We start from the raw sequence: 15,259 nt of genomic DNA, 5'->3' as shown, positions 1-15,259 counted from the left end.
AGGAAGGACTCTGTGAATGTGTCATGTTGGCTACCTGAAAAAAAGTATTATTTGTGGATCTCTTTGGTGTTGGTGGGAATTTACTTCTCCAGTTGCTTTTATAAGTTTGTATAGAAGGAAGAGAAGGTTAATAAGTGCTTTGTCTTATCTTTTAAACACAAAATCAACCCTGGTTGAGCCCTCGGCATGAAAGGGGTATTAGTGTTTTCATGTTAGTGTGTGTTCATACTTTGTTCTACTTATTGTTAATCACTACCCATAGGAAGAAATGTTAATCTTTGTTTAAAGACATCTCACCTTTATGGTCAAATCCTTAGTTTCTTCTTCTTCTGTTGGCTTCAGTAATAGTTCATTTCAAGAGACATTCGTTGCTAAAAAGTTTCAAAGTGTATTTTAAAAAAATGTTTGAGTCAGCTCGCAGCAGCACATCAGGTCAGCCATCTGCACAACCTCTGAGGTGCTCTTTTGTTTGTAGACATCTGGGTGAGAGCAGACACTGGCCCCATTTACACAATCCCAAGAACACAGCTTTATTTAGCTGAGTCGAGATTATTAATTGAGTGTAAACCAGCACAATCTGACTTTGAAAATTGCATCACAGCTCTGTTGATTTTGAAGACAGAGTCCACTTGTTTGCCCCATAAACTTTTTTGGGTAAGAGAGCTCTCTTTGAAGCCAAACTTGGAGGTAAAAACAAACATCATTTTTTTACAAGTGTACATGAGGTTCCAGCGGAGAGGTGCCTGCTGTTAACACAGAGCTGTGTGTTTGTGTACTTAGGGCCAGGAGCATGACTGATCAGCCGGAGCAGAGCGAAGAAACGGGCCTGCTCTCAACACAGGACCTGGACCACTCCAAGGACGACGACACACACGGCCACTTCAGGCAAAACACACACACACACACACACGCAGCTCTGCAACACTTGGTGTATTTTTCCCCACACACACCATCTGTATCCTGTGCATGGTCATGGGTTACATCCCCAGGAGATTTATTTTCACAGCACTAATTTTGTGCTTTTATTTCAGCTGTATTTGATGTCAAACAATGGTCAAACATGCACATACATGTACACAAAGAGACTGCACATGGAGATTTACAAAGGACATTTTTTTCTTTTTCCCCTCCAAAGGCCTGGAGAGAAGATATATGTGTTTAGATAATGTAAATTGCTGTAGTTATACTAAATGTTTTAATCAATTTAAACATATCTTTTGTGCAAGTATTCATATGCACAATGTCAATGGTGTGTGTGCAGACAGAATGTGTGTGTTATATAAGAAGGATTCGAGGCAGGAGCATTGTAATCCTGGGGAATCTGTTCCGGGATGAGATTTAGCTCTGAAGCATGGTGTGTGTTAGTAGACTCAGTGAATGGGAGGGACTTTATGCACTTGTCAGTCTTAAACTTGCAGCACTCAGAAAGCAGTGTGTGAATCTTTTATCCACTCCCAGCGCCTAACTCACCTCAACGCTGCTCTGTTGCCGCATGCATTATTACAGATTGTAAATATTTGTTTACATAAATGTTTAAAGCTGCATTAATTGATCAAAACAAGCTGACAACCAGCACATATCACTGGCTTATAATGTTGTTATGGCTGAGGAGTAAGCTAACAATATTATTACAACTATTTAGACATCCAGGACACACAAAGCAATATTAATATTCATTTTGTATCATGTCCCACTTTGGCAAACTGATCTCATATTCACTCACCTTTCAGTTCTGTTTTGGTCTCCACCAACTTACATTTAGCATTTAGCTCTTTGACTGTCTGATGCTCCATTATGTTCACCAGCTTGCCACTTGGTGCTGGGCAGGTAGCATACAGTGGGTTTATTAGAAACGGCTTCCTATGGATGTTATTGTGAGTAGCTTAGACTCAAGCATAAATATATACATAAATGTGTTGTAAAACTAGAAGAGGCTAAAAATCTAGAGATAGCTGATAGTTTACTGTGGGTCTGTCACATCAAGCTACCCCTTTCACATTTGATTCATCATTCATATACACATTCTTATTGGATGCACTTTTAAAGACTAACATAAACAATACGTGATTCACACAGGATAGCAATACAATATTGTTGAATTTGAAACTATTCTCTATGATTTGAAGTATAGTATGAGTATTTGTAAATCATTGCTATTAAATACCCAGGGTAATGTTTGCAGGAGATTTTTCTTAAACATATCTTTCTAAAGTTCAAAAGAATCCAAATTATTGCACAGTTAAGGTTTTTTTCAGTGATTTTATAAGAAATTTTAAAATAAAAAAATAAACACACAAAGTGTCCTAGGACATGTGGCCTTTTCTTGTTCCATTTCCTAAAAATGGAAAATCTTTAAACTATCCATCAAGATCCTCCAAACACCTCATGCAACATAACCTAAGTGCACACTAGAATTTACCGTAATTTCCTCACTAACAATGTTTGGGTTGCACTTACTGTTTATGAGTCACCAATTAGGAAATTATCAGAATTATCAGTATTATGAAACACTTGTCTTGGATAATGCTTTGATCAAAGATAAGATAACATAAACATTGTATGGTTTCCTTAGAGATTAAGCTACAGGTGCTCACTCAGTGTGTGTCGGTTTGCTGTGCGATCAAAACATCAGCTGACATTGATGTGATAATTGACTGACTTAATTTTTCCCATCTGTATGAACTGCTTTAAAGAAAAGTCTTGTTTCAAATGAGCACTCTGATCTATGAATCAGATACTTTGATTTTAAACTCAGGAGACTATTTGAAAGTTCCATTACTTCTCACATTATTCCTATCTTTTCTCGAAGATGCTTTTGAAGTCTCGTAGTGAGTCACTTCTCTCAGTTCCAATTTCTTCTCCTCAAGCTACATTATTGACTGGGAGTCCACTCCTACACCGGCCACCGATGGGAGGTGTTCGCTTTCTAATTTAAGATTCAATTTAGGATTCTTTGAGCTTGTAATTAGTTTTACTATTCAGTCTCGCAGCCGAGGGCAATGAGATACACTGACATGGTGCGTACACACACACACACACACACACACACACACACACACACACACACACACACACACACACGCAAACACACTTGCAACATTTTGCTTTGCTCGCACGGGTATAAGCTGATAGACAAGTTTAGTTTCATTTCCAACTACAGCTTCTGAAATGATGGTTGAGATCAATGTATATGTCATTATTCCTTATAGCTTATGTGCAGGACTCAGACAGGTTTACTTCAGGTACACAATGTGATCCACCGTCCACTGAGCCTCCTGGCACCTGGAAAACCAGCTTACTTTGCTGCTGCTGCTGCTGTGATTTTCATGTTTTTACTTCAGCTGGAGAAGTCGATGGTTCCTCCTGGGCCTGTGAATTCATTTCAAACCCTCTGAATAATGTCCAAAATATATAACTATAATTGTATCTATATCTTGTATCTATGGCATAGACTGTAAAAATAAGATGTATGGACAACTGTCCATCATTTCCCAACTTCATCCCAGCATGACCTTGTTTATACCCTTATAATAAAAAAAAAAAAAAAGCTTTACCTCGACACACCACATTCACAGCTCTCCTACATAACACTGTGATGGAAATTGCCTGTAGCAATATTCTTCTTACACTAACCTATAGCATCTAGATGTACTAGCAGTATTGATTAAGACTTGGATCTTGTGTCAAAGCTAGAGACAGATGGAGAGGGAGGACTGTAGAGCCGGTTAGTCCCCACAGAGCTGGCCGTGTTTTTTAATAATCACTCTCTTCTCTCCACCTGGGAGTGCAGAGCCGCTGTGGAGCCTATATTTAGGCAGCAACCAGCAGGCAGGAAGAGCAGCACACATGCACTATTGTATGTAACCTGGTCACAAGATAATGTCTCGTCTAGGAGGGTGGTTTTAATGAGGTAAAAGTTGAATTTGCACAGCTAGGACAAGCTGCATAAAATAATTAAATGTTAGAAAGGTGGTAATGACCTGCTGTAATGTAGTTTGGTTATATGCTTATAAGATATCCTGTTTTCTAAAGTCATGTGAATTTTCTCATTTAAAGGTATACATCTCATGTATTTTGGACAATATTTAATGCACAGCACATGTACATTTTGTAAGCACATACCTCGCAATATGATGTTCTAGTGGAAAAACAAAATATATTAAATGTGAAACAGTTAAAGTAACATAAAAAATAATTTAACTTTTCACAAGAGACTATTTTACCATTTTTGGGGTCTTGGATTGGTGCGTTGTGGATTTTGTCACTGCTGTTTTGAAGCTCAATCAATCTATTTTCTTTTGTCACATGCAATCATACCGATAAAATATAATGTAAAGTGAGTGATGCATCACTTTAAGTTTCTGTAAGGTGTCCAGTAGATCCAGCCTGAGAGGAGGCAGCGCTGTTACAGCTGTACTGCTCGCTGTAAACAACAGCCTTAATCCTGCTCTTACACAAGCACACACGCATGCACGCACGCACACACGCACACACGCACACACACACACACACACACACACACACACACACACACACACACACACACACACAGGTTTGTGGCACTATCTTTGTGGGGACCCGTCATTGACATAATGCATTCCCTATCCCCTTACCCTAACCTTAACCCTTACCCTCACCCTAATCATAACCTAATTCTATCCCTAATCCTACAACCAAGTCTTAACCCTCAAACAGCCCTTTAAACTAGTGGGGTCCAACATTTTGGCCCCACAAAGCTGTTGGGACCCCACAAGTATACTGGACACACACACACACACACACACACACAGCAGGAGCAGGCAGATATAGCATCGGTCTACTCCCTCTGCTCTCTGACACTTTAACCCTGCTTTGGTCTTTGTCCAGCATGTGTTGTGGATCTCTGTCTCTAATTCATCCTCTGAGTCTCTATATGAAGGAGAAATGATAGTAGAGTAATAATAGAGACATAACAATGAATGACCTAATGCTTGAAGATAAATAGAGTCATATTACACCTAAACACAATGAAGCATCCAGTATTTCATTGTACTGTGTGCACACACAGTGGGTGGACACAATAACAAAACATGTCTGTGCAATACCTAAATCACAACGACGACTGAGCTTGCATGACAACAAATTCATCACCATGAAAACAGACAAGAAGTCCTAAAGGTTATAGGGATTATATCACAACGACAACTGAGCTTGCATGACAACAGATTCATCACCATGACGACTGACAACTAATACAATTTCTGATGATGATGACAATGATTTTCCACTCTTCCTAAGTAGTTAGTAAAATACTTAATGTGTTGATTTTATTTTTTTTTTACATCTCAGATTTGAGTTTGCATTGGTCATTTTGCTGTGCACTCAGACATGGAAATTAGCATTTCCATGACATCATTATCTCAGTGTCATCATGACAGACACCCTCGGTGGTGCAGAGTTTACCTCTCTCATCTCCACTGTGCTTCACCACGAGAGGCACAGTCAGCGACATGGAAAGAGGCAGCAGAGTCAGGGAGGGTTGTTTGGGGACAGAGGTTACGCTATCTTCTTACCCAGAGGAGAGTCTCTCATCAGAGCAGGGACAAGGACAGTCCTGCTGCTATTAAGGCAACAGTAAGGGGTATTTTAGCATAATGGCACCGTGCTGTATACAGTTAAGGACACTATTCAAGGAGAATACAAATGTGCTGTTATGGTATGATGTTATAAATTCCCTGCTGAATCATAGTGCAGCCATGTTGAGAGATATGAAACATTATTCTGGAGGAACAAGTGAGGTCAAAATAAAGCCTAAGTGTTGACGCCTGTGCAGTACGCTCGTGTCGATGTCGACACGTGTACCGGGTGCGATCATAGGAATAAAATGGTTTATTTCTACGGGTGTTTATATGTGTGTTTTGTACTGGGATGTAACATTACTCAAACAAGCAACAGATCTTACTTGAGCTTTCGCTTCTCGGCTAATACAACTTTTCATGATAAAACACATATGGTAGATAACGTTACATGTGTTGTGGAACATAGCTAAGCTAGCTAGCTAGCGAACAAGCCAAGCATCATAGTGATGGGACAACCGACTCTTTTACGCAAGTCGGTTCAACCAGACGGTCGGTGGTTGGTCTACCGAGTTAATAGATTCGGACACCGGTTCGCGTGCCCTCGGTGGCGGGGGGGGGGTGATCGCACATTTATTTCCCCCGCCAGGAACCAAGACACCACTTGATTACATTAGACTCGAGCGGTTGCGGTTACATTCGGTCTCGACATACTATTTACACACTCATACTGACCGACACTAGACTCACACGCACTGGCCACGGTTACATTCGGTAGCCTGGTGCGTGGTCTCCTCCTGACAGTCTGACAACTACCATGTAGCAACATTCACTTCTAACATTTAACTTAACATAACTACCAAGATAACATTATGTGTATTTGTAGGTGATATAATACTTTCCCCTCGGTAATGTAGCCTATGAATTTCCATGAACACAATTCTAAAATGCACGAGACATAAAGGCTTCTGGGATCGGTTGATAAGTCAAACTTGCCGACAACCTAGACACCCATTTGATTACATAGACTCATGCATTAGGCACGGTTACGGTCTTGTTCAGTAGCTACGGTCTTGTTCAGTAGCCTGGTGCGTGGTCTCCTCATGAAAGCCTACCTACCATGTAACAAACATTTAACTTAACATAACTACCAAGATAACATTACGTGTATTTGTATTTGTATGATTGTATGTGATATCCATCGATAATGTAGCCTATGAATTTCTATGTACACAATCATCTAAGATGCACGAGAAATAAAGGCTTCTGGGATCGGTTGATAACTCAAACTTGCCGAGAACCTAGACAGCCATTTGAATATAGACTCATGCAGTACCCTCGGTTACGGTCCTTACGGTCTCGTTCAGTAGCTTGGTGCGCGCTCTTCTCGTGACAGCCTACCTACCATGTAGCAACATTCACTTCTCTAACATTTAACTTAACGTAACAACCAAGATAACATGACGTGTATTTGTATGTGATGCACTTCCCATCGATAATGTGTGAATTGCCATGAACACAATCATCTAAGATGCACCAGAAACAAGGCTTGGTTAATAACTCAAACTTGCCGAGAACCAAGACACCGCTTGGTTACATTAGACTTGAGCTGCCGGTTGCGTGGTCTAGGTAGCTCATTTACTGATTGATTCCACCACCACCACTCCAGTGGAGGCGCTAATGAGCTAGATTACTACACACACAGTAGCAGAACAATACCAGCTACACACAACGGCACAAATGCTTTCTTTAACTGTCTATGCACGAATGAGGTAAAAGAAAAAAACAGGAGTGAGTCGGTTCATTGACGTATGGCATTCGATTCTCCCGGTTCAGTGACACGAGCCGGGTTAATTAACCGGCTCTTCGGTCAGTTCGTCAACACTAAAGCATCAAGCAAGGTGACGTAAATTGTGTGAGGCAAGATATGTAGTTCACTGAGTGGTTTCAAACTAAACTTAGTGGTACTATGACAAACCTATGACAAACTTTGACTTTCTTCACTTGAATAATTATCTTTTAAATTGACAAACATATGTGTAATTCATAGCTCAATTCAAACAGGATCAAAAAATGATTTGTCTTTTCCCGTTCACTACCATAAATATTTTTTCCGAAATAAGGTCCCATGGGGTCCACCGGAAGGGGAGGGACTTCGCCTTTATCACCTTACTTCCTGCTTTGCTCCCATAATAAATACAGGAGGCAACTGAGGGCAACGCCTCTATAAACGTAAATATGAGTCGTAATTGCTGCTTGAACAAACGACTAAAGGGGCGTTTTTCGTGTGAAGACAGCCTCTACAGTCCATCTGTGATTATAAGTATGATAAAAAAAAAAAGATGTATCTGGCCTTTATTTATTTATTAACATAACCTTCGGCTGCTTACATTCTTGTTCGTATTTTCAAACTGTATGAGAGAAAAGCCTTAAGGATGAGGAGTAATCAATGTGTTTGGCAAATGTAACGGTCTTCCTGTGTCCTTCCCCTTGTTCCCGTTGGACTCTGGAGGGTTGAAGATATCAAGGCTCACTTTCCTCCCTTCATTTTAAGCCTTTCTCTGTGGCACTGTATGAAAATGGCTTCCACAGAGTGAGATAATCCTTCACAGTAAACATGAAGCTGCAATTTGGTTTGGCCAGAGCTTCTGTTTTATCAGTATCTCCTTGAGCAGAGTGTTTTCATATCAGCATTGCGTTAACGTCGTGCTCTGCTCGCTGTCAATCACCTAGCACTCACAGAAAGATACAGGAAGAAAGGGAAGTCTCCTTCGGCAAAGTAATCCCTCAAAAACAGCAGGCCTTTCAGAATTTATTGTTGCATCCATGTCTTCTTCTTTAAAGCGTCTTAACTGGGACAGCAGTTCATTTCAATGACATTTTCCTAAAAGGGCTGATTATACTGTATTTTATCTGCTGGGTGGTTCTGTCTGCATTAGCAAGAGATATGACGAGTATCATGCTGTGACATCTGCTGCATTGCTACTACTCCTGAGGAAAGCTTAATGCCAGTGGTGGGGTGTGTGTGTGTGTGTGTGTGTGTGTGTGTGTGTGTGTGTGTGTGTGTGTGTGTTAATGTATTCTGACTATAAAAAAGATAATCTCCTGGCATGGTGACTATTTGTGTTCAAACAACTCAATATTTATCTTTGATTCAACGTTTTGTGACAGCCTTCGTCTCCCTGCAGTTATGCACACACTGATGATTAACTCGTCATGTGGTAGCTTTGACCCAGCTGGGATTTTCATGCAATGTACACATACAAAAATACATACAGTGTATACACACACACACACACACGCGCGCGCACGCACACACACGCACTCACGGGCCAGATGATGCATTAATATGCCTTCAAATGTGCTATATTTAGTATATATTTTTATCCATTGCAGTACATTGAAAATACATGGTTTATTTTGTGTACAGTAGAGTTATCATAATTGAGAGGTAAACATGCATATTCAATTCAATTCAGTTCAATTTTATTTATAGTATCAAATCACAACAAGAGTTATCTCGAGACACTTTACAGATAGAGTAGGTCTAGACCACACTCTATAATTTACAAAGCCCCAACAATTCTCGTAATTCCCCCAAGAGCAAGCATTTAGTGCGACAGTGGCGATGACCCAGGCTCTTGGTAGGCGTATAGGCGTCTGACGGTGCCGGTTGGGGATGTGATGAACAGTGGCAATAATAGTCACAATAAAAGATAATGGAACAGTGACTACAAGTGGTAGTCGTAGTAGTTCATGTCATAGCAGGGCACTGCAGGGCGTTACAGGATGTAGCGTGGCACAGCAGAGCATAGCAGGACACAGCAGGGTTCAGCAGGACGCAGCAGGACCACGGCGACAGCTGCAACCAAGATCTTGGTGCCATCCTAATCCAAGGAAATCATGCTGGGCGAAAAAAAAACATAAGGACTCCAGGGAGTAAACTCCCCAGAGCTAGGTTAGTAACAAGCATTTCTGGGACAAGGATGCACACAAATGGAAACAAATGGAAAGAGAGAGGAGAGAGCAGCTCAGTGTGTCAAAGGAAGGAAGGAAGTCCCCCGGCAGTCTAGAACTATAACAGCATAACTAAGAGAGACAGGTTAAGGAGAGGAGCCTGGTCGGGCTAGAACTCTCCCCAACCGGATCGGGCTGTACTGGCCTGCCTCCCTCTACTTTTATTATATTATTGATTATATGGTAGATGAATCTGGCGACTATGAAGAGAAGCAGGTGGGCCAGGCCAGGCGGATGAAGTGTCACTTTATTTCTAAGTGTATTTTTCCTTTACTAACAGGTTTCACCTGATTGAAGACCTGTCCTATGAAGATGTGAAGAAATGTTACCGGGGCTCGGTGAGTCTGGTCTCTCTTAGAATCCTAATTGTTACTGTGTCTTTGATTGGAACAAGTCCAACCAGTTGTATTCATTTTAACCTAAATGTTTAACCTATAATAAAAGCAGCACCCCCTGTTAAAATCTTCCCTCTGAGGAGATTGTTTATTTTATGATTCCTTAACTCAAAGGCATTTCTCTCACTTTTGTACTGCAGTCAGATCTGTGTCATGACGATTGGATGCAGAAGCTGACAAAAGGCTTCCATCCATATAACAAAATCTAATCTGATGCATATTGTATTCATTTATTTATCTTTTCTGAGTCATATATAATGATGACATGCTAACATGCTCAAAAAAATAAAATGCTGCCATTATAAATTTGTGAGAAATGATCCTATTTTTCCTGCTTACCCCCCAACTAATGTGATATTTCTCAGGCTCAATTATTATTAAAAGATTTTCGACTCAACATATAAAACTAAACAGAGAACAAATGATATGTTCGTTGACAAGCTCAGCAGTGCTATATAATCAAATTACTATCACTTAGACTTGCTGCGATCCTGGCCAATGTCCTCCAGACAGTTCACCTATGAATGCAGTCAGCAAATGATTATACTGCACATTAACAGTAACATTAACCCTGGGCTTTCCCCCAGTGGCGATGGAGCCGTCTGCATTACTGTAACCTACTGTAAGTGCCATATTCCTGAGGACAGGAGCTGCTCTAGCATGAGCTATTAATAGAAAGACAAAAACAGGGGGCAGCAGACAACAGCAAACGGAGCTGATGCGAGTGGAAGGAAAGATAGACGAGATACAGGACGGGACAGAAAACTAGGGAAAGATAATCTGGTGGCAGAGATATCTAGAGCTGAAGGTGAGTTTGAGCTGTGAGGACGGAGAGCAGGGAATGAATGAGACTTCTTGTGTGTTCAGATGGGAGGGAAATGTATGATTTTCTCTGAAAAGAGAGGACTTCAAGGTGTCACAGACTGTCACTACAGAAGAACTGACAGATAGAGGGAAGGAAAGGCAGAGGCAGAAAAAGAAAGTGAGAGGGGGGAGGAGTACCTGTGTGTGTTGTTTTTTTTCCTGCTCAGAATAAGGAAGGGCAGAGCATGTGTATGTGTGTGAAGGAGGCAGAAGGAGGGTGTCAGCTAGGTGCTGCAAAGTGTAGAGTCACTAGAGGTGTATTTGAGACAGAGAAAGAGAGCCTTGTAGTTTCTGAGAAAGAGCTCAGTGGCTGTAAACTGAGGCGTTGCTGCTGTACTACTTTGTAGTAGTGTGTGTGTGTGTGTGTGTGTGTGTGTGTGTGTGTGTTTGTGTTTGTGTGTGTGTAGGTGTACACATTAGAGCCTGATATGTGTTTGTAGGTGCAAGTAGACTAGAGGTAGACAGCCCTTCTCCATCTCGTCCCAGTACTGACCGGCACCAGGGGAACAGTGTGTGTCTTGCAGCGGCTTGCTCCAGGCCTTGGATGTGCGCGAGTGTGTGTGTGTGTACGGTGCCAACGTGCTGAGCCTGGTGCAGAGCTCGCGCCCTTTGAGGGAGAGGGTGGTGTCTGCGGCGAGTGGAGCCAGAGTGGCCGGTGGTGGCGGAGTGGCGGGTTGCGCCGGTGGTGCTGTGCAGGCAGGCCGGTCTGCTAAGGAGATGCTCATGACTCTGCCCTGTCCCTCTGCACAGACTGTCAGCAAGTACAACTCGCAGTACCACAAACTGTTCCAGTGTGTGCCCAAGGATGAGATCCTCATGAAAGGTACTTCTTTTGTACTGCAAAATCTGTTTTATTAATCAACTTGTTAATATTCTTTGACATGTCATGCTGCAGCTTCACTATAATTTGCCTGTTTTGCATTTGTTTTTTATATTTATAATCCTCTCTCGCCTTTTATTATACGTGATCTAGTGGTCAATTATTGATTAATCGACTAACCATTTCAAGTCAATATACACTCACCTAAAGGATTATTAGGAACTAATAGCGTGTTTTACCCCCTTTCGCCTTCAGAACTGCCTTAATTCTTCGTGGCATTGATTCAACAAGGTGCTGGAAGCATTCTTTAGAAATAATGTGCCATATTGATAGGATAGCATCTTGCAGTTGATGGAGATTTGTGGGATGCACATCCAGGGCAAGAAACTCCTCTTCCACCACATCCCAAAGATGTTCTATTGGGTTGAGATCTGGTGAATATGGGGGCCATTTTAGTACAGTGAACTCATTGTTATGTTCAAGAAATCAATTTGAAATGATTCAAGCTTTTAAACATGGTGCATTATCCTGCTGGAAGTAGCCATCAGAGGATGGGTACATGGTGGTCAGAAACAATGCTCAGGTAGGCTGTGGCATTTAAACAATGCCCAGTTGGTACTAAGGGGCCTAAAGTGTGCCAAGAAAACATTCCCCACACCATTACACCACCACCACCAGCCTGCACAATGGTAACTAGGCATGACGGATCCATGTTCTCATTCTGTTTACGCCAAATTCTGACTCTACCTCTGAATGTCTCAACAGAAATCGAGACTCATCAGACCAGGCAACATTTTAACAGTCTTCAACTGTCCAATTTTGGTGAGCTTGTGCAAATTGTAGCCTCATAGGAAAATGAGGCTATAATTTGCACAAGCTCACCAAATGAGTGGTACCCGGTGGGATCTTCTGCTGGTGTAGCCCATCCGCCTCAAGGTTGTGCGTGTTGTGGCTTCACAAATGCTTTGCTGCATACCTCGGTTGTAACGAGTGGTTATTTGAGTTAAAGTTGATCTTCTATCAGCTGGAATCAGTCGGCCCATTCTCCTCTGACCTCTAGCATCAACAAGGCATTTTTGCCCAGAGGACTGCTGCATACTGGATGTTTTTCCTTTTTCAGACCATTCTTTGTAAACCCTAGAAATGGTTGTGCGTGAAAATCCCAGTAACTGAGCAGATTGTGAAATACTCAAACCAGCCCGTCTGGCACCAACAACCATGCCACGCTCAAAGTTGCTTAGATCACCTTTTGTTCCCATTCTGACATTCAGTTTGGAGTTCAGGAGATTGTCTAGATTGGTTGATTAGATAATTGCATTAACGAGAAATCTTACAGCTGTTCCTAATAATCCTTTAGGTGAGTGTATAAGTCAATAGACAGAAATGATTGGTTTTGGACCAATTTCAAGATTTCACCGAAGAGTCTAGAAAAACAATAGGCTTTTTAACAATTTTCTGACACTGTAAAGGCTAAACGATTAACTTTTTGTCTGAACAATTGATCAAATTGGAGTCATTAATTGCGGCACAAATGTGATCCAATGTTTAAATGATGAAAGCTGCATAAAAGACAAAGTTTGTCAAGTCTACACTTTAATTTCAATGTCCTTGCACACTTTATTTGGTTCATTTATTAAGTTCGGTCTGAACTTGGAAAAAGTGCTTTTAACTTTAGTACACCTGACTCCTGGAACAAATTACAGCACTTCCTTAAAGGTGCTGTAGGTAGGATTGTGAAGATCCAGGACTTAGCCAAAAAATTTGAACATCGACAACTTTTCTGTCCCTCCCCCCTTTCCGCTAAAGCCCAAAACGGTCTCCTAAGCCCCTCCCCCCAAAAGGGAAAATGAATGCGTGTGCATTAGCAGTGATTGACATGCAGTTAGACACCCCCCCTCTGGCTCTGATTGGTGCATCTGAACAGGGAGCTGTGGATTTTTGCAAATCACACTACAGGCTGTAGGTGGTACCAGAGGAGCCAAATTTCTTTTTTAAATTACCTGCTTCATGTAGTTCTACTGGAACATAGGGTCAGTTTCAGCAAATATGTTTTATATGTCTTACCTACTGCACTTTTAAAATCAACTCACTTGTGCCTTTTGGACGATTTGGAAATATGGTTTTAAACCTGCAAACTTCTACTTGTACTTGCTTTACATAATTGTACTTTCTTTGCATCCTTATTATCCTAATTACTAGGGCTGGGATGATATGCTTTTGTCCCGATTCGATTATTTCACGATACATGGGTGCCGATTGGATTTGTTTTGCAATACTAATGCTACACTTCTAGAGACAATTTATCATGAGATATTTGTAAAAACTAATTGTTTTCTGAGAAGAATGCACATCACATGTCAGTCCATCAGTCTGACATTTATTTAATTTGTAAAAAAGTACATAACGTAATTTCTGCTTTTGGTCTGTTTCGCTGGAAACGGATATGATGTAGTCACCATCAGCGGTACAGTATAAACAGAAAATGTTTAGGTGAGTCATTGGTAAAATAAATAAAAAAATAAAAAAATATTGATTCTAGGGAATAGAATCTATTTTAAAAATCTTCGCCAAAAAAATCACGATACATATGATTTTTTCACCCCTACTTATTTATGTATCAAATCATTTTTCCAATTCATTAAGTTCACGTTTTATTGTCTTTCCATTTTTGTTATGATGGTGTCGCTTCTTTTCTGTGTTGTTTTGTTGATGTCTTTGTAATTACACTAGATGACATTCTGTTAATGAGGGTCATCCCTTCGATCTCTCTCGAGTATAAATAAAGGTTGAATGAAAAATGTATTCATATTGTTCAGCAATATCTTTAGTATCTTTAGTAGTAATCTTACTATTCACTAAGATTAATCAATAAGTAATCTTACTATTCATTTCTAGTATGCTAGAGTTTTCCTTAACATGAAGGCAGATGAAGGAGTTGTCATATTACAGAATATAAAAAAAAATGTCAGCCTTTAATGGAAAGAACAGATAGATATGAAAGGGGAGAGAGAGAGAGGGATGACATGCAGGAAATCGTCTCAGGTCAGACTCGAATCCTGGACCTTCTGCGTCGAGGTATACACCAACTACCAACTGAGCTAACCCTAAAAAACAAAACTGTATTAAATGTCCTGTGATGGTCTAAATTCTGTAAATTAGCCTCTTACACCCAGACTATAAAAACATTGTGGTGGAAAATATGCAAGATTGTGCATTAAAATGTCTAATAATTTTTCAATATCTGTACAAAATACTAGAAGTGATCAGCAGCTTTATTGTGCTAGTAATGCATATTCAACAATAGCATCTATACTTTTATACAAAAAGCCCTATATAACAAACACGCAAAAAATTGCACTGAATAGTCGCTAATTCTTTTCTGCTTTTTATTTACTTAAAGTACTTGTCTTGGCGCTGTGTCCCGCTTTAATTCTTCTTGCTTCAGTTCTGACATCTGGTTAACCTCAGAAACATTTTCAGGACGTCTCCGGCACAGTACGAACTCTTCTGTACAACCTGGTTAACCATAAACTTTGATGTTAAATGCAACCTATTATAATATAACCAATGTTTTGAACCATGAGAGATTGATGATTTTCAAAATGCCA

General features: G+C 40.6%; 1 protein-coding gene across 6 annotated transcripts in view; it reads left to right on the top strand.

The window, feature by feature from the left end:
- The window catches only part of gramd2aa (GRAM domain containing 2Aa), a 39,417-nt gene that overhangs the window by 11,280 nt on the left and 12,878 nt on the right, over window positions 1-15,259 (top strand). For 4 of the 6 annotated variants that reach the window (XR_004896970.1, XM_031290053.2, XM_031290054.2 and 1 more), the window contains exons 2-4: window positions 781-885; window positions 9,853-9,910; window positions 11,342-11,654. Coding sequence is in view for 5 of the 6 variants with exons in the window: in XM_031290053.2 (XP_031145913.1) it covers window positions 781-885; window positions 9,853-9,910; window positions 11,342-11,654 (476 nt within the window). In the remaining variant the exon portion in view is untranslated. The remainder of the gene's footprint in view (window positions 1-780; window positions 886-9,852; window positions 9,911-11,341; window positions 11,655-15,259) is intronic. The other 2 variants (XM_031290056.2, XM_035999909.1) reach the window with 1 other exon arrangement.

Source organism: Sander lucioperca, chromosome 3, assembly GCF_008315115.2.
Source record: "Sander lucioperca isolate FBNREF2018 chromosome 3, SLUC_FBN_1.2, whole genome shotgun sequence".
NCBI classification, from domain to species: Eukaryota; Metazoa; Chordata; class Actinopteri; order Perciformes; family Percidae; genus Sander; species Sander lucioperca.
This window is presented reverse-complemented; position numbering and strand designations above follow the sequence as displayed.